This window comes from Hippocampus zosterae, chromosome 19, assembly GCF_025434085.1.
Source record: "Hippocampus zosterae strain Florida chromosome 19, ASM2543408v3, whole genome shotgun sequence".
Taxonomy (NCBI): domain Eukaryota; kingdom Metazoa; phylum Chordata; class Actinopteri; order Syngnathiformes; family Syngnathidae; genus Hippocampus; species Hippocampus zosterae.
The window spans coordinates 2,596,101-2,620,867 of record NC_067469.1 but is presented as its reverse complement, the minus strand read 5'-3'; the positions used below and the strand labels follow the sequence as shown (position 1 = coordinate 2,620,867).

General features: G+C 45.5%; 1 protein-coding gene across 5 annotated transcripts in view; it reads right to left on the bottom strand.

Moving 5' to 3' along the window:
* Positions 1 to 5,830: 5,830 nt before the first annotated feature.
* LOC127592635 (nesprin-2) overlaps positions 5,831 to 24,767 on the bottom strand; it is a 34,887-nt gene continuing 15,950 nt past the window's right edge. For 3 of the 5 annotated variants that reach the window (XM_052053559.1, XM_052053558.1, XM_052053557.1), the window contains 34 exons: positions 24,565 to 24,747; positions 24,062 to 24,211; positions 23,638 to 23,814; positions 23,075 to 23,230; positions 22,820 to 22,969; positions 22,179 to 22,349; positions 21,942 to 22,075; positions 21,193 to 21,373; positions 20,604 to 20,786; positions 20,359 to 20,472; positions 20,124 to 20,278; positions 19,895 to 20,027; positions 19,234 to 19,328; positions 17,713 to 17,947; positions 17,387 to 17,584; positions 16,972 to 17,091; positions 16,271 to 16,426; positions 13,985 to 14,143; positions 13,407 to 13,573; positions 11,074 to 11,236; positions 10,700 to 10,890; positions 10,365 to 10,515; positions 10,068 to 10,250; positions 9,841 to 9,978; positions 9,398 to 9,589; positions 9,035 to 9,284; positions 8,503 to 8,630; positions 8,243 to 8,375; positions 7,948 to 8,171; positions 7,411 to 7,587; positions 7,039 to 7,167; positions 6,399 to 6,590; positions 6,203 to 6,288; positions 5,831 to 6,105 (listed from right to left, as the gene is read on the bottom strand). In XM_052053559.1, the coding sequence (XP_051909519.1) occupies positions 5,898 to 6,105; positions 6,203 to 6,288; positions 6,399 to 6,590; positions 7,039 to 7,167; positions 7,411 to 7,587; positions 7,948 to 8,171; positions 8,243 to 8,375; positions 8,503 to 8,630; positions 9,035 to 9,284; positions 9,398 to 9,589; positions 9,841 to 9,978; positions 10,068 to 10,250; positions 10,365 to 10,515; positions 10,700 to 10,890; positions 11,074 to 11,236; positions 13,407 to 13,573; positions 13,985 to 14,143; positions 16,271 to 16,426; positions 16,972 to 17,091; positions 17,387 to 17,584; positions 17,713 to 17,947; positions 19,234 to 19,328; positions 19,895 to 20,027; positions 20,124 to 20,278; positions 20,359 to 20,472; positions 20,604 to 20,786; positions 21,193 to 21,373; positions 21,942 to 22,075; positions 22,179 to 22,349; positions 22,820 to 22,969; positions 23,075 to 23,230; positions 23,638 to 23,814; positions 24,062 to 24,211; positions 24,565 to 24,747 (5,562 nt within the window). In that variant the 3' untranslated portion in view covers positions 5,831 to 5,897. The remainder of the gene's footprint in view (positions 6,106 to 6,202; positions 6,289 to 6,398; positions 6,591 to 7,038; positions 7,168 to 7,410; positions 7,588 to 7,947; positions 8,172 to 8,242; positions 8,376 to 8,502; positions 8,631 to 9,034; positions 9,285 to 9,397; positions 9,590 to 9,840; positions 9,979 to 10,067; positions 10,251 to 10,364; positions 10,516 to 10,699; positions 10,891 to 11,073; positions 11,237 to 13,406; positions 13,574 to 13,984; positions 14,144 to 16,270; positions 16,427 to 16,971; positions 17,092 to 17,386; positions 17,585 to 17,712; positions 17,948 to 19,233; positions 19,329 to 19,894; positions 20,028 to 20,123; positions 20,279 to 20,358; positions 20,473 to 20,603; positions 20,787 to 21,192; positions 21,374 to 21,941; positions 22,076 to 22,178; positions 22,350 to 22,819; positions 22,970 to 23,074; positions 23,231 to 23,637; positions 23,815 to 24,061; positions 24,212 to 24,564; positions 24,748 to 24,767) is intronic. The other 2 variants (XM_052053561.1, XM_052053560.1) reach the window with 2 other exon arrangements.

Genomic DNA, 24,767 nt, shown 5'->3' with positions numbered 1-24,767 from the left:
TAGTAAGCCGTTTTTAGGCCGAAAAAAAGGACCATGTATAGTAAGGCGTTTTTAGCCCGAAAAAAATGACCATGTATAGTAAGGCGTTTTTAGCGTGAAAAAAACGACCATGTATAGTAAGGCGTTTTTAGCGTGAAAAACAAACGACCATGTATAGTAAGGCGTTTTTAGCGTGAAAAAAACGACCATGTATAGTAAGGCGTTTTTAGCCCGAAAAAAACGACCGTGTATAGTAAGGCGTTTTTTGCCGAAAAAAACGACCATGTATAGTAAGGCGTTTTTTGCCGAAAAAAACGACATAGTATAGTAAGCCGTTTTTAGCTGAAAAAAAGGACCATGTATAGTAAGGCGTTTTTAGCCGGAAAAAAACGACCATGTATAGTAAGGCGTTTTTAGCCGGAAAAAAAACGACGATGTAAGGCGTTTTTAGCCGGAAAAAAAAAATATATATATAGTAAGGCGTTTTTGGCCAGAAAAAAGCTAGCTCTGCCCTTTTTGCGGGCACCGGTAGTGTAGAGGTCTACATGCTGGCTTTCTGTCCAAGCATCTCCGGTTCAAACCCCACTCAGTCACGTGTGAAAATACTGCCCATCTTTTCCTGGCAACCCTCGAAAGGGCATGTCAAATACGCCTATAGTGCAGGACAGTTAACTGTCACTGGTAGTGTAGAGGTATGCATGCTGGTGTTTGGTCCAGGACATCCCGGTTCAAACCCTGTTCGGTTATGTGTGAAAATACAACTCGTGGTTACTTTTTCCTGGACACCCTCAAAAGTGCATGTCAAATACGCCTACAGTGCAGGACAAGTCACCGTCACTGCTAGTGTAGAGGTATACACACCGGCTTTCCGCCCAGGCAGTGCTTGTTCAAACCCCGTCCAGTGACAGCATAAATGGCCTAAAGTGATGCAAAGTATAGTAGGTGTTTTTAGCCCGAAAAAATGGGCCATTTATTTTCGGGCTGAAAACGCCTTAGTATACTATGTCATTTTTAGCTCCATAATAACGACCATGTATAGTAAGGTGTTTTTAGTCCGAAAAAAACGACCATGTATAGTAAGGCGTTTTTAGGCCGAAAAAAATGACCATGTATAGTAAGCCGTTTTAGGCCGAAAAAAACGACCATGTATAGTAAGGCGTTTTTAGCCCGAAAAAAAACAACCATGTATATAGTAAGGCGTTTTTAGGCCGAAAAAAACGACCATGTATAGTAAGGCGTTTTTAGCCTGAAAAAAACGACCATGTATAGTAAGGCGTTTTTAGGCCGAAAAAAACGACCATGTATAGTAAGGCGTTTTTAGCGTGAAAAAAACGACCATGTATAGTAAGGCGTTTTTAGCCCGAAAAAAACAACCATGTATATAGTAAGGCGTTTTTAGGCCGAAAAAAACGACCATGTATAGTAAGGCGTTTTTAGCCTGAAAAAAACGACCATGTATAGTAAGGCGTTTTTAGGCCGAAAAAAACGACCATGTATAGTAAGGCGTTTTTAGCGTGAAAAAAACGACCATGTATAGTAAGGCGTTTTTAGCCCGAAAAAAACAACCATGTATATAGTAAGGCGTTTTTAGGCCGAAAAAAACGACCATGTATAGTAAGGCGTTTTTAGCCTGAAAAAAACGACCATGTATAGTAAGGCGTTTTTAGGCCGAAAAAAACGACCATGTATAGTAAGGCGTTTTTAGCGTGAAAAAAACGACCATGTATAGTAAGGCGTTTTTAGCCTGAAAAAAACGACCATGTATAGTAAGGCGTTTTTAGGCCGAAAAAAACGACCATGTATAGTAAGGCGTTTTTAGCCTGAAAAAAACGACCATGTATAGTAAGGCGTTTTTAGGCCGAAAAAAACGACCATGTATAGTAAGGCGTTTTTAGCGTGAAAAAAACGACCATGTATAGTAAGGCGTTTTTAGCCTGAAAAAAACGACCATGTATAGTAAGGCGTTTTTAGGCCGAAAAAAACGGCCATGCATAGTAAGGCGTTTTTAGCGTGAAAAAAACGACCATGTATAGTTAGGCGTTTTTAGCCTGAAAAAAACGACCATGTATAGTAAGGCGTTTTTAGGCCGAAAAAAACGACTATGTATAGTAAGGCGTTTTTAGGCCGAAAAAAACGACCATGTATAGTAAGGCGTTTTTAGCCCAAAAAAAACGACCATGTAATGACATGGGGAAATGACAAAAAACTGCATACATACATATTCGGCTAAAAACGCCTTACTATACTATGTCTTTTTTTTTTCACCTAAAAACGCTTTACCATACTATGTAGTTTTTTTCGGCTAAAAACGCCTTACTATACATGGTCGTTTTTTTCAGGCTAAAAACGCCTAACTATACATGGTCGTTTTTTTCAGGCTAAAAACGCCTTACTATACATAGTCGTTTTTTTCGGCCTAAAAACGCCTTACTATACATGGTCGTTTTTTTCAGGCTAAAAACGCCTAACTATACATGGTCGTTTTTTTCACGCTAAAAACGCCTTACTATACATGGCCGTTTTTTTCGGCCTAAAAACGCCTTACTATACATGGTCGTTTTTTTCAGGCTAAAAACGCCTTACTATACATGGTCGTTTTTTTTACGCTAAAAACGCCTTACTATACATGGTCGTTTTTTTCGGCCTAAAAACGCCTTACTATACATAGTCGTTTTTTTCGGCCTAAAAACGCCTTACTATACATGGTCGTTTTTTTCACGCTAAAAACGCCTTACTATACATGGCCGTTTTTTTTCGGCCTAAAAACGCCTTACTATACATGGTCGTTTTTTTCGGCCTAAAAACGCCTTACTATACATGGTCGTTTTTTTCAGGCTAAAAACGCCTAACTATACATGGTCGTTTTTTTCAGGCTAAAAACGCCTTACTATACATAGTCGTTTTTTTCGGCCTAAAAACGCCTTACTATACATGGTCGTTTTTTTCAGGCTAAAAACGCCTAACTATACATGGTCGTTTTTTTCACGCTAAAAACGCCTTACTATACATGGCCGTTTTTTTCGGCCTAAAAACGCCTTACTATACATGGTCGTTTTTTTCAGGCTAAAAACGCCTTACTATACATGGTCGTTTTTTTCACGCTAAAAACGCCTTACTATACATGGTCGTTTTTTTCGGCCTAAAAACGCCTTACTATACATAGTCGTTTTTTTTCGGCCTAAAAACGCCTTACTATACATGGTCGTTTTTTTCAGGCTAAAAACGCCTAACTATACATGGTCGTTTTTTTCACGCTAAAAACGCCTTACTATACATGGCCGTTTTTTTCGGCCTAAAAACGCCTTACTATACATGGTCGTTTTTTTCACGCTAAAAACGCCTTACTATACATGGTCGTTTTTTTCAGGCTAAAAACGCCTTACTATACATGGTCGTTTTTTTCGGCCTAAAAACGCCTTACTATATACATGGTTGTTTTTTTCGGGCTAAAAACGCCTTACTATACATGGTCGTTTTTTTCACGCTAAAAACGCCTTACTATACATGGTCGTTTTTTTCGGCCTAAAAACGCCTTACTATACATGGTCGTTTTTTTCAGGCTAAAAACGCCTTACTATACATGGTCGTTTTTTTCACGCTAAAAACGCCTTACTATACATGGTCGTTTTTTTCGGCCTAAAAACGCCTTACTATACATGGTCGTTTTTTTCAGGCTAAAAACGCCTTACTATACATGGTCGTTTTTTTCGGCCTAAAAACGCCTTACTATATACATGGTTGTTTTTTTCGGGCTAAAAACGCCTTACTATACATGGTCGTTTTTTTCACGCTAAAAACGCCTTACTATACATGGTCGTTTTTTTCGGCCTAAAAACGCCTTACTATACATGGTCGTTTTTTTCAGGCTAAAAACGCCTTACTATACATGGTCGTTTTTTTCGGCCTAAAAACGCCTTACTATACATGGTCGTTTTTTTCAGGCTAAAAACGCCTTACTATACATGGTCGTTTTTTTCGGCCTAAAAACGCCTTACTATATACATGGTTGTTTTTTTCGGGCTAAAAACGCCTTACTATACATGGTCGTTTTTTTCGGCCTAAAACGGCTTACTATACATGGTCATTTTTTTCGGCCTAAAAACGCCTTACTATACATGGTCGTTTTTTTCGGACTAAAAACGCCTTACTATACATGGTCGTTATTATGGAGCTAAAAATGACATAGTATACTAAGGCGTTTTCAGCCCGAAAATAAATGGCCCATTTTTTCGGGCTAAAAACACCTACTATACTTTGCATCACTTTAGGCCATTTATGCTGTCACTGGACGGGGTTTGAACAAGCACTGCCTGGGCGGAAAGCCGGTGTGTATACCTCTACACTAGCAGTGACGGTGACTTGTCCTGCACTGTAGGCGTATTTGACATGCACTTTTGAGGGTGTCCAGGAAAAAGTAACCACGAGTTGTATTTTCACACATAACTGAACAGGGTTTGAACCGGGATGTCCTGGACCAAACACCAGCATGCATACCTCTACACTACCAGTGACAGTTAACTGTCCTGCACTATAGGCGTATTTGACATGCCCTTTCGAGGGTTGCCAGGAAAAAAGATGGGCAGTATTTTCACACGTGACTGAGTGGGGTTTGAACCAGAGATGCTTGGACAGAAAGCCAGCATGTAGACCTCTACACTACCGGTGCCCGCAAAAAGGGCAGAGCTAGCTTTTTTCTGGCCAAAAACGCCTTACTATATATATATATTTTTTTTCCGGCTAAAAACGCCTTACATCGTCGTTTTTTTTCCGGCTAAAAACGCCTTACTATACATGGTCGTTTTTTTCCGGCTAAAAACGCCTTACTATACATGGTCCTTTTTTTCAGCTAAAAACGGCTTACTATACTATGTCGTTTTTTTCGGCAAAAAACGCCTTACTATACATGGTCGTTTTTTTCGGGCTAAAAACGCCTTACTATACATGGTCGTTTTTTTCACGCTAAAAACGCCTTACTATACATGGTCGTTTGTTTTTCACGCTAAAAACGCCTTACTATACATGGTCGTTTTTTTCGGGCTAAAAACGCCTTACTATACATGGTCATTTTTTTCGGGCTAAAAACGCCTTACTATACATGGTCCTTTTTTTCGGCCTAAAAACGGCTTACTATACTATGTCGTTTTTTTTCGGCAAAAAACGCCTTACTATACATGGTCGTTTTTTTCGGGCTAAAAACGCCTTACTATACATGGTCCTTTTTTTCGGCCTAAAAACGGCTTACTATACTATGTCGTTTTTTTCGGCAAAAAACGCCTTACTATACATGGTCGTTTTTTTTTCGGGCTAAAAACGCCTTACTATACATGGTCCTTTTTTTCGGCCTAAAAACGGCTTACTATACTATGTCGTTTTTTTTCGGCAAAAAACGCCTTACTATACATGGTCGTTTTTTTCGGGCTAAAAACGCCTTACTATACATGGTCCTTTTTTTCGGCCTAAAAACGGCTTACTATACTATGTCGTTTTTTTCGGCAAAAAACGCCTTACTATACATGGTCGTTTTTTTCGGGCTAAAAACGCCTTACTATACATGGTCCTTTTTTTCGGCCTAAAAACGCCTTACTATACTATGTCGTGATCATCGTCAGAACTAATCGGAGATGGGGGAAAAAGCAGAGCGGGTGCCAGGTCCTGCATATTCCGACAAAACTATGAATTGGAAGGGTGGGGGAAATGACATACACAAATGAAATGAACACCGCATGAAAATTATGGACATTTAAGAACATAATTTTACAACTTTTTATAATGATTTTTATGAACATTATGGACCCGTACGAACCCTGTTGAAAGCACTTCATGGTAACTGTCACAAAAATGACCAGTGCTCGGAAAAAAAGGGAATTGTATTTATTCCTTCTCGTCTTAAACCCCCCGCACCTGTGCTCAAGTCTGACTCAAGTGGGCGGGGGTCCGTTAGTGTAATGTAACATGGGATGAAAAGAGCGAGCAAAGTTGTTGGCAACAGTGCAACTCGAGTCTCTCTCCGACCTGGGAACCAAACAAGGAAGGAGCAGCAAGAACAGCAGGAGGAGGTGAAATGGGACGGCAGCCCACAGGACCCGACAGAAGAAGGAGCGCGGTGGGGATGAGTCTCTCCTCCCTCTGGGTGGCACACACACGCACAGACAAAATATACTCAAACATTCTTTTCTATGTCCATTGTGCATTCAAACCTCTCTTCTTCATATTGAGTAAATACTTTTGAGTGGAAGGAGACTCCTTTGTTTGGGTGATGTGCTGAGATGAATCCAATGGGACATTTTGACCTTTGTAGGTGTTGCAGTCCTGCATTTGAAAAGATAAAGAATGTATTACGTGTCAGATTTGGGAAGAAATAACCATTTTGATATCCATCTCGGAGAGGTCAAAATAAAGCAATCAAACTGCGTCTTTACTAGACGTTGATGCAGGATGTTCAGGTCCTCGCTCACGTCCTTCATGAGTAACTTCAATTTGGTGGCCGTCACGTGGAGCTTCTCCTGGGCCTCGTGGCTCCCCTCGCCCCCGTCCTCTGGCTGGAGTTGAGACCACAGGGTGTGGAGCGAAGCCTGCTGGCTCCGCCTCTCCAAGAGCTCCTCCAGCAGGGCCTGAACAGACGCAAGGGTTCAACCACAGCTGACCAAAATTGAGGCCGCCTGAAGCTGAACTATGCTGTGCTCGACTGTGCGCTGTTGTACTGTGTACTGTTGTAGTTCTACAACGGGACGCCATGTTCATCCCCCATTTTTATCCTTTGACTCTCTTGTACAGTATTTTAATATCACGTGGGGTTTTTTTTCCCTGTGTTCCACTCCTTCAAGGGCGGCATCCTGCCCAAAATAAATACAACGGCCCCCAAATTTGTTTTTATGGTCAGAAGCAGAATCCAAACTAACAATCTACCGCACGTCGGTGGAATGCAAATTTCCATTCACCGTTCTTAACCCAATTTCACAATTTTATGACCTTCACAAAGTCCAATCTTTCGGCTTCCCAAATTTGAGCAGCCACTCACTGCACTTATTACAAAATCAGCTGAATGCACACCGAGCTTACAGTGAGGGAGCGATGCTGCCGTCTCAGAATTTGAAGAGGTGTCTCCGGATCCCTGACGTCGACCGCGTCGCGTTTCTTCTCGGCGCGCGCCAGCCACAGCAGCAGGGAATGGAGGCTCTCATCAAACTCCTGTACGGTAGACGGCTTGAAGTTAGCGCTTCCAAGGAGGGCGTGTTCTCAGACACGTCTGTTGGTTTGTTTTTCTCTCTTTTGCATAATACCCTGGGGATCCACCCAAATAACTAACAAATAACATTGTGTTCAAAGTGGCACTGAGAATACACTTCACACACATCCGAATCATCAAAAAGGCCCACGAAATTAAAATTAAAATTAGATCTTCACTGAACTGTAATTTCAATTTCTTCTAACCTGGCAGCACATCAGAGTCCTTCTCAAACTGGTTTCCCACTGGTGAAGAAGTGTTGAAGCTCGGCTCCAGGCTTGGTTCAAATCGACGAGCTTCTCCTGCTGCTCCGGGACTTGCAGAGCGCGCAGGTTGACTGACAGCATGATAGGCTTGTAGTGTGTAAACATCTCCTTCATCTCCTGAAAAGGGATATGCATGCAAAATCATATTCAAGAATCGCCATTGCTCAAATTTATGATTGCCTTCACAGTCGAGTGTGTCAAAAATATCGCATTGACCGACCGCCATTGTTGGTTGGGAGTTCGGAGCAGGAATATATTTATCATTTAGCCGGCCCTACAAGCCGGTGCAAACTGTAGGCCAGTCTCCATACCGTGACAGAGGAGCGCATATTATGGATTGCAGAAGCCAGTGCGCTCCAGAATGCGCTCGGACAAACAAAACCCAAAGATGGCAAATTAACAATTCAACATTAGCGCAGGTCCGTATTTTTCATGATGCTGTGCTTGTGATTATTTTGTTGCGGGCCTGCCCGTTACCTTCATCTCTTTCGCTCTGGTTGCCATGTCAACAATCCTGTTGCTTGGATGCGACTGCTGGAGGCGGTCCAGTTCCGGATGAATGTTGTCCAACCAGGAAATGACCTCATCGAGGTCAGATGTGACATTGGGCGGATCCTGGGGGTCGGCGTCTTGCTCGTTCCCGGACTGAGCCTGCAGTAGTTCCCAGCGTTCAATCACCCCTGGGAGAGCAAACGCATCAGCTGAGGCGAGCCTCTCGTGCAAGCAAACTCTCAACACATGCGTAAATCTTCCTTTTCTAAGCGCTGCTCACCAGACTGTTTGCCTGAGCCACCTGAGTTTGTCAAACTGATCTCTGGCTGCTCCAAATCATCACCATCATCCAGGATCAGACGAGCTCTTTTCATGTCCTCAATTTTGTCACTGCACTGGGACATTTGATGCGACTGGAGATGAAATGATACACAATAAGTGCAATTGGGCATCGGCGGTTGTCCTGAGACCTCCGTCCACAGCCTATTCGGTTTCCGTCAGTGCTCTTAGATCTGGTGGGATGGTATTTGTGCAACGTACATGGACTAGCTTGACCGGCGTGCTGGTGAGGGCGTGTTGAACGTTGTGGTCGCCGGCGTCAGGTTCTTCTTCATCTGCCGGTGATGTCCAGATTGGAGACTCGCAGGCAGCCATCAACCTGTCCGACACTGACACACAATAACTTATAAGGGGAGGGGTGGGGGGGGGGGATACATTTGTAGTCTTATGTCCGATCGGACTGAACGCTCATCAAACAAATGCAGTGAGGAAATCCCAAAATAAATTCTTTAACCCCCCCCCCCCCTCTTACAGAATTTATTTAGTGATTTCCTTGCTTGATTTTCTGTTTTGATGCATTATTTTAAATTTTCGTAGTTTCATTGAAGGAATCGTTAATTTACGTTTTTCGGAGGCGGTCATTGAACGCCTCTCGAGTTGAACGGAAGAAGAGAAGGCACGGAGACGGACAAAGACGTACCTGTGCAGGTAATTGTTGAGACCGTGAAAACCAATTAAGTGTTGGTTTTTAAAAAAACAACCGAACAAAGAGTTGAGTAAATGCGCTTTCTACCTGACAAAGCACTGAAGTAAATTCCCTCTTCCTCGTCATCCTCGTGGGATGATGAGCCGCCAACATCCCCGGTGTGGTCCCACTCTAACGGCAGCGAGTCGACGCTCACCGGCGTCTCCCGCCCCGACTGCTCCAGCGGAAAGGCCAGCAAGTGGGAGGGTGTGGCCGGCAGGCTTCCTTGACCCCGCCCGAGCCAGGGCCGTCCGATCAGCTCCAAGCTGGACTCCATGAACACGTCTTCCGTCAACACCTGCGTCCAAAATCGATTTCTACAGTTCCCGTGATGCCGTCCGACAACCTAACCTTTGTCATCCCAAAGATGAAATACGACACAATTTTGCAACTGACAAAAATGGGGCTCACCGGCGGCTGGCTGAGACGTTGGTGGAAGCGAACCAGTCGGCTGAAAACCTCCTGACAGTAGGAATGAAGCTCCTCCAGTTCTTCTTCTATCAACGCGGCATCCTGCGGTGAACTCTTCTGGATGAGACTTTCCCCAAACACGATCAGCCCATCAATGCGCTCCGTGTTGAGGATGATCTCCTTCTGGAAACTCTGCACGAGCAAAGACCAACGAAAAATGTTGCAACCGAGACACCTTCGCATGAAACGTTTTCATAGGCAAGTCAAATCCTTTCAGGAATTTGCGCCAAAGCAAGTCCAAAGCCCTAAAACTAGTCAACTAGTCTAACTTGATACAAGTATGACCAGAGTCCTCCATCACGTGATGAGCCTAAAACAACTCTTTTGAAATGATTTCCTCCCAAAACGGCATTTAGCATGGCTGGTCCATCCACGGAACTCACACTAAGCCGTTGTATCTTGTGATGAACGTCGCTCTCAGAAAAGTGCTCCACGTTGGTCAGCTGCAGATCCAGTTCCGTCAGCCACACCAACATGCTTTCCCGAGTGCCTTCAAATTCTTCTCGCTGACTGGTAAAATGCTGCGAGAAGGAGAGCGGAAGAGGAAAGATCGGATGAAGAATCGACTCATCTTCAGACTTTGGCCATCAGCTTTGGTCTGGACCCGTACCTTCAGTCTGCGGAGGACGGCAGCCACCCGCCGGTGCAGAACGTACCAGCGCCGGTTGCCCTCGTGGACCATGGCTTTCTGCTGGCCGGCGCGGTCCGTACGGTTCTCGCGGGCCAGTCGGCGGTACTGGTTGTTGATGAGTTCTAACTGGGTCAGCCTCTCATGCAACTGCCTTTGGAACCTCTGAAAGGTATTGTACTGTTATGCAATGATGACGTTTTGCCCGAAACTGTTCATTCTAACGAGACCCAATTGGAAACGTTGCGTCAAACACACGAGTCCCCCTCCTCAACTTGCCTCAAACTTCTTCAGCTCCTCCTTGGCAACGGCGTAAGGAACGTCTCCCGAGTTGGGGTTGGCGGCGGTCTTCTCCGCCATCTTAAGCCAATTCTCAAACTGCGAATAGTCCTCCAGGAACTTGCACCACAGTCTCCATGTTTCCTCAATCCTACATTGGATTCAAATAGCAGACAAAATTGAATGTCCAGATGGAACACTCGCTATCAATAGGAGCTCCTTTTCCTTCAGAGTGACGTATTTATGGATTTTTTTTTCTTCCCAAAATTATTAAAACATTTTTTTTGTCGGTTTCTCCACTGACTGATTCAAAGGTGCTCCATTTGAGTTCCCACCTGAGTCGCCTGTCGAGAGACATGGCGCAGATGGTCCTCCAGCGCTGGTCCAGGCTACGACTGGTTTCCTGCAGGGAGTCACATTCCGCCTCAGCGGTGCCGGCGGCGTCTTCGTCCCTCAGCAAAAGATCGCACAGGTTGAGGACCGAGGTGACGCCTTCCGTATGCTGCTCGATGTCCCGTTGCAGCTCCTTGAATAAAGCACATCGGCGGCAGACGTTTGCTTCAGGCCAACCGAAGCGCATTAGAAAGACCTCGACGGCCGCGTGGGACAACCCCTTCCAAAATCAAACAATGGCGTGATCTCAATTTATGATTAATCTAAAAGATGGGCAAAGAATATGATGGGTGTGTGTGTGTGTGTGTGTGTGTACCTGCTGCTCAGCCAGCCTTCTCTGTATCTCCTGGTGATGACAAACACTGTAGGTAATGGGCCTGGACAGTTCGGCCTCCACGCGTGAAAGCCACGATCGGAGGTTGCTCATGTTTTTGTCCAGTTGTTGCACTCTCAACAGAGTCTCCTTCAACTTTGTCACTCTAAACACACACATGCACGAAACTTCCGAGTTTCCAGCTGCGTTGAATGCAAAATGTAATTGCTCCGATTTTACTGTGAGAAAAGAGATGGGAATAGAGAAAACTCCGCAAAATGGGATTCCAAGAAAAAGAGTTTATTTTTAAGGGCTCAAGACTCATACGAATACAGCAGATAATGGATCATCTAACCTGGAATTTTAATGAGATTTTAAATTGTTGTTGCAATTAGATTTAATTTTCCTTATTTAGTTTCCTCGAAAGATTGCTCACACAAGGAAAAAAAAGGGCAAAAATAAGTTTGAAGTATTTTATGCTCCAGCCATGGGATCCTACAACCTTTTTTTTTTTCTTCAAAAAAAAGGTAAACATTTCAAGCAAGGAGGGATTTAAAAAAAAATAGCTGAAAAGGTCTTTCTAGTTAATTCTCAGGTGTTTATCATGAGATCCCCCACAGTCTCCATGGCAACAGACCCCCTGCCTGCTGTCATGGTAACGCTTGGGACAATAGAAGCTCTTCCCTTGCGACTTTTAAAAGCCTGAAGTGTGTCCCATTGGCGAGTTGAAGTTAATTCCACCCCCCATTTGATCCTCTCCCTCCTGCTGAGGACCATCGAGGCCGGTCAGTGTGGAGATGGGGATGCTCTCAGTGCAAATAATGAATTTTAAAAATTAAAATAAATCAAGCCTGAACGGTTCTGGACTCAAGGAGGAAACCTTTACTGCAAATGGGCTCCACTTGTATAATGTTTAACTTCAATAAATACGGATCGCTATGGATAGATGAGTGCACATCTTTTCAGTCCTCCCTCCCCCCACCCCTCCACAAACACATCATAGAGTTGACATAATTTGGCATTTAAACTCATTCAGGAGTCGGTTAAACAAAGATCAGACCACACACTACCTGGAGGTGACATTTCAGGCTTAAAAACGGCATAGTCGCTGTAAATCCCCCTCCGCAGTCCACTAAATTGTTTCCTGCGCTCACTTGCCCTATCTAACTTTAGACAGCTCAACAAAAGCCAGAAGCTTAATGCGGGAGCTGAACAAAGACACACACAAAAAAACGGTCAGGGCTCCATCGGAGAAAGACAAGAGCAGAATGCGTGACAGGGGGTGGGGGGGGGCCTGCAGGATCAAGTAAGGATACTTGGGTAGTGGACAAAAGTTTAACAGGAGGGCTTGAGCTGAGAGCTACTTGTTGAAAACAACGTTGCGTTAATGTACGCGCACTAGATAGCTAGCTAAGTAGATAAAAAAGCCTCAAATATCAGTACAAATTTTGCAGCATCCCATTGATTTAATTATCCAAGGATGAAATCAATTCAAACGCATTGAACGCGTATCAGTTTCAGAGCTGGCACTATTTGGACAGTGGAGTCAGTGTTTCCAATCACGGTACCGATATTTTACCCTCTCTGTGTTGAACGACGTGTGAAATGTCAACAAATTGACATCGAGCATCTTAAGAGACAAGGAGTATTTCTGGTTGGTTGTCGTCCATTTACAAGCCACCGAGTTCCTGATTGGCTAGAAAAGAGCTCACGAGACAATGCCAAGGAATGTTTGGGCGACTTTCAGTTCCAAACAATGCGTCACTGTTGCCGTCCATATTTTGGCAAGGGTGTCCCCCCTAGAATGCTCTCGTGGAATGGTGCTTTCGGGATCAACTGACATAATTGATGCCGACAGACCACTCCCCTTTTCCTACCGCACCCCTCCCGCCACCCCCCCCGACGGAGCAGAGGTGGAGGAGGGTAGTCGGTCAGGACATGAGGACATATGGCTGTGTCTAAGATTCGAGCAAAGTTTGTTTTGTTTTCTTCTCGTTGGCCGAGTGTGGAGAGCAATCGGGGGATTCAAGCAGCTGCTCCTGCACAACAATGTCTTGCGGGGGTCTCCTTTATGATTAGGGGGCGGGGCTTAACCTGCTTTGTGAACATTAGAAGTCATGGATTCCTGACAGCTGGAAAGCAGAGCGAGCAACAGCAGGTGGATAGGCTCAATTTAGAGCAATCGGGCCTATTAGGCAGTTTTTTTTGGCCTTATTGAAATTTAGCCAGTTCTGGGAGGCGGTGCTGACCCAGCGAAATGAGCCATTAGGATTTTTGCGCCATCGGAGTCATGCTATAGTGAACGTTGTCTGCACAGATTCAGGTTGTGTACTCACCTGGCCTCGATGTGGCTGAAGAGGTTGTGCCATCTCTGGTTAACCTCTTGCAGGGAAGCACGCACTTGGGTCTGCTTGGCCTCATCGCTGGCTAAAAGCAGCTGCTCTCCGAGGTGCTTCAAGTGGCTTTTATTCTCACTGAACAAATTGATTTCCTCCATGCAATCCTAAAAATACGCAACATTTAAAAAAAAAAAAATAGTTTTTCCAAATCGCATTCGGTATGAACACACAAATTTATGTGCGATTGAAATCCAATCACATTATCGAAAGATTGAACATGACATGCACCATGATCAACGTTAATGGCATATTTGACCTCGTTTGCCCTTACAAGTGATTATGCGTTGGCAAAGCAACATTTTCTTTCATGAAAATAGCTTCTCGAAGGGGGCGTAGTAACCAAAAGACAGTTTAGCAAATAACAGAACCACAACTCTCCAAGTGTGCCAATTCCTTTCTCTCACCGTATCAAAGGTGACAGAACCTTCAACTTCCGAACTAATTATTTTGATGCGTACGCCTCGCGATGAGACACCAAGGTACAAAAAAGGCTCTGTTGCGTCTCTCCCAATTACCTTTTTCAGCTTTTCCACCATTTCTTCGATGCTGAGATCCGCGCCGTGACACACCTTGCTCTCCATCTGGGTGAGCCAATCGCAGACCTCTTTGTTTTTCTCATTGAAGATGGTCCAGGCGTTGAGGCGGTCAGCAATTTCCTGCTTGCGCGAGGACACCTGAGGAAGTGAAACGTGAGGCTCGCAGTGCACGCGGCACACACAGAGCTCAGAAAACACGTTGCTGTCAAATGTTTCAGGGGTAAAGGTCACACCTGCAGCGGTTTTACACCACCCGAACAAATGTTGCCCAACTTTGAAAGCGATTACATGGTAGAAGCATCGCGGTAACGCAGCTCAAAAATGGCGCGCAAATGATGAGAGGTGATGTCACCCAAGCAAAATGTCAAACCGATAACTTGACTCCGGGACTATCGATCACACTGATGGCGTGACAACAATCCCAACATGCTACGAAACGATGCCCCGTAGAATAGGGATGACATCATTGTAAAGCAAATTGAATTTTTTTTTTCTTTTGTGCGGCGATGCCACGACATCATTGCTGCGTCATTGCTTTTGTGTCTCTGATCTTTGATCTGTTTGCATACGCTATTTTGGAGTCACCACTTGGTCCCCCCCCCCCCCACCCCCTAGAAAAATGCAAGAAATGTCCGATTATGAAGGCACATTTTGATTTTTGATGGAGGCGACATCTGTTGCTCAACAGCGATATCGGTCAGTTTGATTAAAATGCTTGTGTTCCATTCCACGTGAATCATTTCATCATCAGTGGAATGGGGGAGGGGGAATCTTCACAGTCTGGCTGATGAACAAGGTCCATTTTCCTCATGACAGCTGAAGGCCACGTCAACGTTGCATTGCAAAGCGGAGGTCAAAAGCATTTTTTTGTTTGTTTTATTTTTAAAGGGACTACATGTTATCGTTAGGGGGCATTTATTTGGTTCAAACAAGCCGCGGTTGTGTTTTATCGCACAATTTGTGGCTCTCCTGGACCCTTGACTACTAAGGAGGCATTCAGAGCCGCTGTCAGCCCTGCGAGGGGTCGATTCTTTCCAGTGACAACAATGGACGCTGCCCCCTGAATCACTTGAGCCCAGCCGGGCCATCTGGTTGTCGTAGCCACCCCCCCCCCCCCCTGACATGCAACCTGCAAAGTCGATCGCGGGGACTTGTAAGGCTCTGAAGCGAGCTGCCCGGAGCATGTTCAAATTCAATGCCGATTGCAGAAATGTAATGAGATTGCCGCAGCGCCAACCTCATTCAAAGCGAGCTCGTCTTGAATTGCGGAAGTAAGACGGTAAACAAGTCCTTCAGATCTTTTGAAGACAAAACTTGGAACGGCGCGGATGGCCCACTACACCGTTTGGAGGTCTCGAGAGCGCCAATCAGGAAAAAAAAACCCTGATAATTGGACAGCGTGTCCTGCTGCCGCTGTATCTGTGAATCCCGCTAGCGGTTGCCAAGGTGCGGCAGGTGACGGCATCCATTTTCAAGTGGAGAGCCAATTAGTGCCAGCGTAAATCATCGCGCAAGGATCTTTGATTGTGGACGGGCTGACATAACGGTGGCTTTTTCAAGAACAAGAGCGTGTTTGTGTTTGAGCCAAAAAGATTTAAATGTAGGAATTTGACCCCCGTGTTCAGACTGAAGGAGAGCAAGTTTCACCAAGGTTGCACGCACAGAATTAGAGACGCGCCACGTGACGAGTCGGCGAGCAGGCCGAGCTCGTTAAATGCTGAAAGCCGCGGTAAAAGTTTTGGATGGGACTGAAAAAATGGTCAGCGTTTTTATTGTTGAAAGTTTCCCGGCAACCGTTTTAGAAAAAACAAACAAACGTTTAAACTTTTATGCTAACCGGGGAATACATCAAATTGCCAGGCGGCTTTTTGAATGAACCACAAAAAAGTGGGCACTTTAATACTGAGAGGTGCCAGGGAAAAATAAAAAGATAGGAGAGGCTTTCATTTTGATGCCGAAATCTGTCAGTCAACGGACTGGGCAGAAAAGTCGTCAAAAGTTTTCAGCCAACTAATTTTCAAAGATGTGATTGGACCAGGTGACTCAGAACTTTTTAGTTGCCGTCAGGACTAAAATCCTTCGACCTGGATCGAAACGGACAAGTGGACGAGCTGCAAAGAACAAAAAGTTGTTCTCCCTTCACACACATGAGCACTTATCACCCAAATGAGGGTGTGAGGGACACCCCCTGGAATCAACTTTGCCCTCCTCCCGGACCAACACGACGGCGTGACGCTCATGTTTACCGTCGCCGTGCGTCCTCACCTTGGCGCAGAGTTCATCCCACTGGATATGAAGTTGCTCCAGCTGCTGTTCCAGCAGAGCGGAATCGGCCGCCGCCACGTACTGGGACAGGTCGGTTTTCATGGAGGCCACGTCTTTCAATCCACCGGCGAGATGTTGCAAAGAGAGGTCCGTCTTCTGCATCGCACAAAGGCGACGGACAGGAGACACACACACACACACGGGTAAAAAGGGTCACCCGGCCATAAACGAGCTGTGTCCGCGCATTTTCTGGCTCCTGTTCGCTCCGGCCGTTCGGATTAAAAGGATGGGACAGGGGGGAGGGGGGGTAAAGGGGGTTGGGGGCTAAAAGGGGGAGGGGAGCAAAGCCATGAGGGCATTTAATAATGGAAAGGGGGGTAAACTCAAATGAGCTCGAATGAGAAGTATAATGGGAGGGAGCCTGAGGAGAGGGGAGGGGGGGGGACTTTGCAGCTGTATACCACCACTTAGCACTTTTAAAAAATTATTCTCAATCATAATTCAAGTTAAGAATAAGTTTGAGTTCAATTTTCATTTTCGTCACTCCTGCAGCCCTTTTCGGTGAAACTCAACTATTAAGACGGAAAGCGTTTGCAGTCGTCCGATCCCACGTCAAATGTTTTGCTCAACTGTAAATCATGTGAATGGAAACGTACAATCTATTTTTCCACAAACGAATGGCGCCATTGCGCTATAATCACCCGAATGAGCGCTTCCACAAACGCATCCGTCGCCGCGGGCAGCGGCCTCTTCAGCTGGCTTCTCAGCTCATCCACTTCACACATTCTGGCCTTTATCTCGTCCTGACACCGCGACCAGTTCTAAGAGAAGCACAAGTGGAGTGAAAGCAACGCCTAGAGGAGTCCGAATACAAATTAGGATAGATTTGAGCTGTACTTTGATCCCTGTTGGCAGGAGCTTTGTGCTAGGACTCACGCCATGCCCGAGTGTGAAGAGTGCTCGTGTGCGTGCGTTTATGGTGGGATCAGGGTCTGGATATGGGTCAGGCAAAGCTGACCCCGCCTCCCCCCATCCCCTCTCCTACCACATCAACACTGTCACCCTCACTCGTTACAGGACGCGGATTCTGTCAATCCAGAGCTCGGGCTGAATTACCTGAACAGTCGTGCTGACCACTGTTCTCCTTTTTTGGACCAGTGAGTTAGCGTGTTTCCAGGCCCCTTCTATGGCCTGAATTTCCAACTCGAGTCGAGTCCGACTGTCCGAGTCTGACGTCGTCTCACACAAAAGTCGACCCGCCTCCAAAGTCTCCGTGAGCACGGATGAGTGACGCTGCAGAGCTTCATTCAGACACTGGAGAAGATTTAGAGAGACATGTTGAATGGTGACACTAAATAATCACCAAAGAGCTTCATTGGGAAAACAGCGCTTTACAAAAATCTGTGCAGTGGTGATAAGATCTCACTTTCAAACAAACATACCTGGCACTGGTCTGCAAGTTGCGGCGATTTTAAAGGTAATAGAGTTTGTGAAGGGTGAGCAGGGGACAGCAGGCTTTCCACACTTCTCAGCGTCTTGCCCAGAAGCTTCATGCCACGTTTATAGATCCTCCACTGATGGATCTGTTCGCCAGTCGCGGCCCGGTGCTGGCCGGCCAGCGACAAAGACCTGAACCACTTCCCTCGCAGATGGAGCGCTTGTGTCAGGAGCTCAGATCTGTGGCAGAAGCAAAAAGTTTCATTTGGTACCAAGGCCCACAAAAAAAAAACATCTAATGTAGCCCAATTGTTGAGTTGTATGATTGAAAAAAAAATTATCAGGGTTTTACAATCAATAGCTCGACGTGATGACTTTTCTCGTTAAAAAGGAACCCATAAAACACGAATAAAACAGCCGAAAACAACACGGGTGTCAGTCATAGTTCCTTTGACCAATTGCCAAATCAGCATAACATCAGTCGCATTTTACGACCGTTAACAGCCTTTGGCACTTCCCCCAAGCAGAGGAGAAACAAACTTTCCTTTCGACCTCACTGATAATCCTTGGGCTGTCCAAGTATCAAGAGACCACAACCAGAATTTATGGAAGGATCAAGGAGAGGGACATTTCGCTCTTCCAAGGCCGGAAACATCTGCAAATTACTACATTTTGTCGCATTGGCGAGTATCCAGTGTATTATACCCAACAAGTGAAAAAGCAAATGCATCTGGTAACTGCAGAATACTTCATTTCATTTTATTGACGACGGTGTCTGACCCCACAAAACGCTAGCTTCTCTGGCATGTACCGACCTCAAATTGAGGAAGCCTATGTCATATAATTAGGACTCAAAGTACTTTGCATATGCTTTAGGTCATTATTAATGTTGCTTTCACAAAGCTATCATGACCGTTGCCCCTAAAATTCGAATTTTGCTTCACAGAGGCAGGGGTTTTCGTATCCATGAAAGGTACATATAGGTTTCTGGAGCAACATTCGCCGTCATCCAAGTAACATCTTATTCAAGGACATTCCTACACTTACTTCAGCAAGACTGCCAAGCCATATTCTGCACGTCTAACGGCATCATAGTAAAAGCATGCAAGTACTCGACTGGGATGCCAGCAGTCCAAACCCGTCTCCCGTCGAAAATGTGTCTGACAAAGTACAGCAACTAAAGTTGCACATCGAACAAGAAGGGGAAAGATGCTGCACCCGCAAAACTTCAACCAATACATCATTGGAGGAGGGAGACGTGTGAAACAGGCTGGGTAGGGTCTTGAGGACCAGACTTGGGCACCGCTGCACTAGAATATTGGCGGACCAGCCCGGAAACATTTTGTGATAGCTGATCAAGTAAGTAAAGATAATTCCTTGCTGCTTTATTTGTTGTGGAGCCCTCAAGAGGAAAACAACAAAAGTGAGAAAGCGTTCCATGCTTACCGGTAAGCTTCTTATCTGATCAAACACTAAAAGTATCATTTAAAAAAAAAAAAAAACAACTTAAATGTTCTGTCACTTACTTTTCGTCTGATTTTTGTTTTTCCATGGACTTGATTGCATTACACAGAAGATCTCGGAGAAGCTCTTGTCCAGTAATCATTTCAATCTGACGCCTCTTCATGGATGGGAGACAACACAGTAATGACAAAGCTATTACGGTTCATGATTATGTAGGTTACAAACGACCGAGTCTCTTTGGGATACGGCAGAATTGTCTGCCGCACGGCGACGATTTCAGATCCAGAGTGAATGAGATTTCCATCAAGAAAGTTCATCTAGAAAACGCACGTGCCAAAATTCACTGACGGCTTTCACTTTTTCGATTGAGACTTTTGCAGATTGAGAGCTGCAAGAATGAAACTGGCATCTTGGCAAACCATTATTATTATTTTTTTTTTGATAAAATGATCACAAGTTTCATTTTTATAATGCATTTTTGCCAAAATGCCTCTAATGGCCATGAGGTGAATGATATGATGATTCTGTCAATCAAGCCAAGGGGCCTCGTGAATCTTGTGCACCAACTCGCTTGTGCAAGCGTCCACACGTGTTGATGATCTTTCGTCACCACTCTCGATGATTTCATGCAGAGACTTACTTCTTGAGGTTTGTTTTGTTTCTGCTGCACACGAACAAAAATGTCCCCCTCGCGGGCAATAATGACATCAAGTAACGACGTACCTGATGGACAGCAAGTATCTCTTGGAGGTTGAAGCCACTTGGGGGTTCCGACTCCAGCTCCTCCAGGATGAACGTGAGCTCCTGACACTTCTGATGAAAGTCTTGGGACCGCTGATGTTCACGCTGAAGAGTTCTGACAAAACGGCATTCACACACACGGGAAAAGGAACACACTTTTGCATTGACAGCTATTTTAGAGCATGAAATTGGGCTCGCTCACTTCTCTCACCTGTACAAAAAACACATGCGATTCACACCGCGGCTCCATTTTTCGCCGAGCGCGTGCAGCGCGTCTTTTTCCGGCTTGGCGAGGGTCACGTAGCCGCTCAATTCGCTGATATCAACCAGTGACGGAAGCAGTTCGATAAGTTTCAACAGCTCCTGCTATTCAGCCAAGTAAGAAAGCAAGGTTTGAAGAACCGATTGGGGGGGGGGGGGGGCTCTCGGCACGTACTCAAACCAACCTTCACAATGTCTTTGTCATTCGTGTTCGATTTCTCTCCATGCAGTATGTTTTGCGTCTGCTGCTCAAGGGCTTCCAGCTGCGTGCAAAATAGTTTGTAGTCGTCTAAATCTTCCTGCCAAAAGAAACGGGCCAGAGTGAGCGCATGTGTGGCACAGTCATGAGGTTCCGTGTTGAAACCCTTTGTTGCTTTTCTACGTCAGTTCACCCAACTTCCGACGGGCACCGTCGCTCCGCCGACAATACCTGAAGGCTTTTCTTTGTGTCGGACATGGCCTGGTTCAGCAGGAGGCCCTCAAGCGACAGTCCCGCGATCTCAGATTGGACCAAATTTTGGACGCGTGGTTTGAGACGTCCACGGAGAGGCTTCGACGAGGCCAGCACATCCGTCGCACTCTTTTGCAGGTCCTCGGCAAAATTCTGTAATTTCTTTGCGTTGATAAAACAAGTTAAACAGGAAGAGGACTATCAACAGTAGTAGGTGTGGGGGGTGGGGGGGGGGGTTAAAAACCTTGCTGACACCGGTGACCGGGGCACATTTGTTTAGAGTACCTTTAATAGCATAACCGACAATGCATTTTGAAAATAAATCCTTGCACGTTGCCGAATTCATTCCGTGAAAAATTGAAAACACTGAAGCATTAAAAGCTGGGCCCAAAGTGCAACATTTGAAGGGGGATGTGGAAAACGTGAAAGTTTGGAGCCCACGTCCCCATGTCCCTTTTCCAAAACAAGCTCTAAATAATAAATAAATAATCCAGCTTGCGTGTTAAAAAAGGAACATTTCGGGCTCTCCGATGAGTTGGACAAATGAACGTGAACTGCGTGAACTCACCTCTGCCGAGTGAACCGCGACCTGCGGCTCCCGTCGAGGCGAAAAGGAGGACAACTGATGCCGAAGGTGTTCCAGCTGAAGGGAGCCCTTATCAAAGGTACGATTATACTGCTGCCAGAGGGTTCGGGTCTCGTCAGTCTTCTGGCGTTCCGTTTCCAGATTTTCCAACATGTCCTCCCACCTGGAACAAACAAAGTAACTTTGGATTTATAACTTGAAAGTAAACTCCAATGTCCTGCACATATGAGGAGGGGAGGGGGGTGGGGGGAAGCTTGATAGCCTTTTGTGAAGGAAATAAAAGTGCAGAAGAGTCAGCAAAAGAATTTAAAACTTAAAATAAAAGTCACATTAATAGTGGTTAGCACGTCGGCTTCACAGTGCAGAGGTACCGGGTTCGATTCCAGCTCTGGCCTCCCTGTGTGGAGTTTGCATGTTCTCCTGTGTGGGTTTTCTCCGGGTGCTCCGGTTTCCTCCCACATTCCAAAAACATGCATGGCAGGCTGATTGGACGCTCTAAATTGTCCCTAGGTGTGAGTGTGGGCGTGGATAGTTGTTCGTCTCTGTGTGCCCTGCGATTGGCTGGCAACCGATTCAGGGTGTCCCCCGCCTACTGCCTGAAGACGGCTGGGATAGGCTCCAGCACCCCCCGCGACCCTAGTGAGGATCAAGCGGTTCGGAAAATGGATGGATGGATATATTTTGTTGGATGAATGGAAGGGATAGGATGAATACGTCCACGCTATACAGACCGCTTCTGCGCTTTCTCTATTCGATCATCGAGTGAGCGGCTTGTTGCAGGGTCGAGTGTCTTCAAAAGAATCGCAAGAGATTTGTCGACGTCGACCCAGAGCTTCTCCCCTTGTCTGCACATCTCCTGCAGTTGCTGCGCACAGGAAATATCTTTTGTCTCATTTGGGATTTTACACATCAAGAAAAATGACTGCGAGTCACGTGACACGTGTACAAAAGGCCCTTTTGGTGCTCACCTGCAGTAGCTCCAAATAACTTTCCTTCTGCTTCGGTGAAAACAAAAGTGCTCCGTAAATCTGCACGGTACAGTGTACCCTGCCGGTGAGCAGGGAAACCTCCCGCAGATTTCTCTCCAGACAAGCCCATTCCTGGACGGTTTGCTCTAAAATTGGCTCCAAAAGCCGCATCTGAGAGTCAGCACACAACAAAATTAGTGTTTTCTTTTCCGCCTGGAATTAATATATTTCTATTCTTCATATCAATCAAATTGTATTTTCTCAAGGCCGTGTTTTGGAAGTGCAACCATCAGTTCGGTGAACAATGACTCAGTGGGATTAATAGCGCCATTATGAATGAGGCAACGGTCCTTTGTTATTGTTATTTTCCTGCTCTTGTGGAAATGCTTTGGTGAAGTCACATTAAATGTTATGACTTCATTTATTCTTGTTGTCTATAATTGATGTTGTGAACTCGTCCGCTTCGCTTCATTAGGGTCACTTGAGTGTAATCGAGGAAAGAAGACGGCTAGTTTAGGCTACAAAAAGGACATTTTTTTTTTGTTCGACTCTAACGTCATTGACATTTTCTCATTCTGTGTTTCTCCCAACTTTTCCGAACACCTCAAAATGTATCATTAACATTGATGTTCCCTTTCTACCTGCTGAAGGAGATCCTCACAAGCCAGACCGACAGCCTCAGCCTGCTCACAAAAAACGACATCACACCGATGCTCCTTTTCAACAAGCACACGCGTGGATTTCACCCCCTGCAAAGCTGCGGCCACTTCCTTTATTCTTACGAGAACAGCCTGGAAGACAGGGTGGGGGGGTGGGGGGGGGGGGATATCCAAGACTATCAGATCAGATTAAAAGAGTGGCGCAAATAACCTGTAACTTGCATCCTGTCTGCATACCCCCCACTCCTGCAGAACCTTTTGAGCTTGCGTTTGACCGGTTGGATGTTTCCACCGATTAAAGTGCTTTTTCTGCTGCTCAACGGCCCGACGGAGACGCTGCAACTGTCTCTCTCTGGCAGCACAAGCGTAATGGAGCTCTTGATCTCCATGAATCTGCACAAGAAACACAGTATGCAAAGTCGGGCAACAAATATTAAAATATTGAATACGGTAAATCGTAGAAAGACTTTAAAATTATTTTTATTGGTTTTTAAAAACATGGATGACATAAACATGGCCATGATGCCTGAAAGAATCCTTCCCGGAAATCTAGGGAAGGCGTGGCAGGGAGCCTTAAACTTGTAGTTTAAATTTGCATCTGTTTGTTGAGGCCTGCAACCTTTCTGACATACCATGTAAGATCCATTCAAATATTTTAAAGACACTTTCACGTACAGAGCAGTTTCATGGCAAGTTACTTACAGTACAATATAAAGACCCAACACGTTCATTGATGCACAGTAAATAAATATGTAGGAGGAGAAGAAGCGTCCAGAAACAAACAAAAAAGAAAAAGCGACCTGGTTCTCCAGCGTCCCCTGCAGGTGAAGCCAATGTTGCCTGAGGGCACCGAGTTGCTCCGCGTACATTGTTCTCTCTGCAAGACGAGCCTGAACATCCACTTCCATCCCCTGCGGGCGAGTTTGGGACAGAAATTCCAGAAGAGGCTGCCCCTTGACTAAAGACATCCTTAACGCCTAGAGGGAGAAAAAAAATATAGATATAAAATTTTGAGTCCAGTCATGCATGCAACATTTGATGACGCTAGCACACAGTAGTATCTTTAAAGATGGAGCTTTCTTTGAATGCTTCATCACAGAAAGTCTGCATCTCTACATCTAGTTGCTGGAAATTAACCTGATGATGGGACAGTGATTTGAATGCATTCTGAGCTCGACCGGCTGAAAACAGACGTGGATGTGGGGCAAGACAGGTTGGGCGTACCAGGAAGCGCTGCAGGCTTCTCCTGATCCCAGCGGCGTCTGTGACCTCGCGGATTTTTTCTCTCGCCTGCTCCAGATGAACCTCCAAGTTCTTGAGCCAATCCTCCAAGTCAGACAGCAGCGTCATCGGTGGCCATATCTGGAGCAGCTCCTGATTACACAAGCGGCAGCAATTGATGTAGTAAAATTGTCTCATCCTCTGGAATAAACCGATAAAGGTAATCAAGTGTTGAAAAACTGGGTTTGTAGTCATTGGTGATGAATGGGCGTGAGAAATTAAAGGCGTCCTCCCTTCTTGATTTGTATTCTCAGTCGCGGCACGACTGGGCTGGGCGGAATCACCAAAATCCTCATTATGTTTGATAAACGGCCACCTTTGAAATCTTATTTCAATGATGCGCTGTAAAAGAGACTCGCCGATGCCACACGAGTGGAAAATCTAAATATCCGGTTGATTTATTGTATAGAAATGTGAACAACGTGTTCACGTGCAGTCATTTGTACCTTTTGCAGCCGGTCTTGTGCACTGGTCAGGTCAGAGGTGAGCTTGCACCAGGTCATCTCCAGCTTTGTGAGGCTCCCTCTCAGGCCAGGACATTCCGTTTCCCTCAGACGGAGCAGTCGAGCGGCTTCTCCGGAGGCGGATTCCTTGCGAGCAGACATGGTCTCCATCTCTATAGAGAAGTCCTGCAGGAGGAGTTTAACCT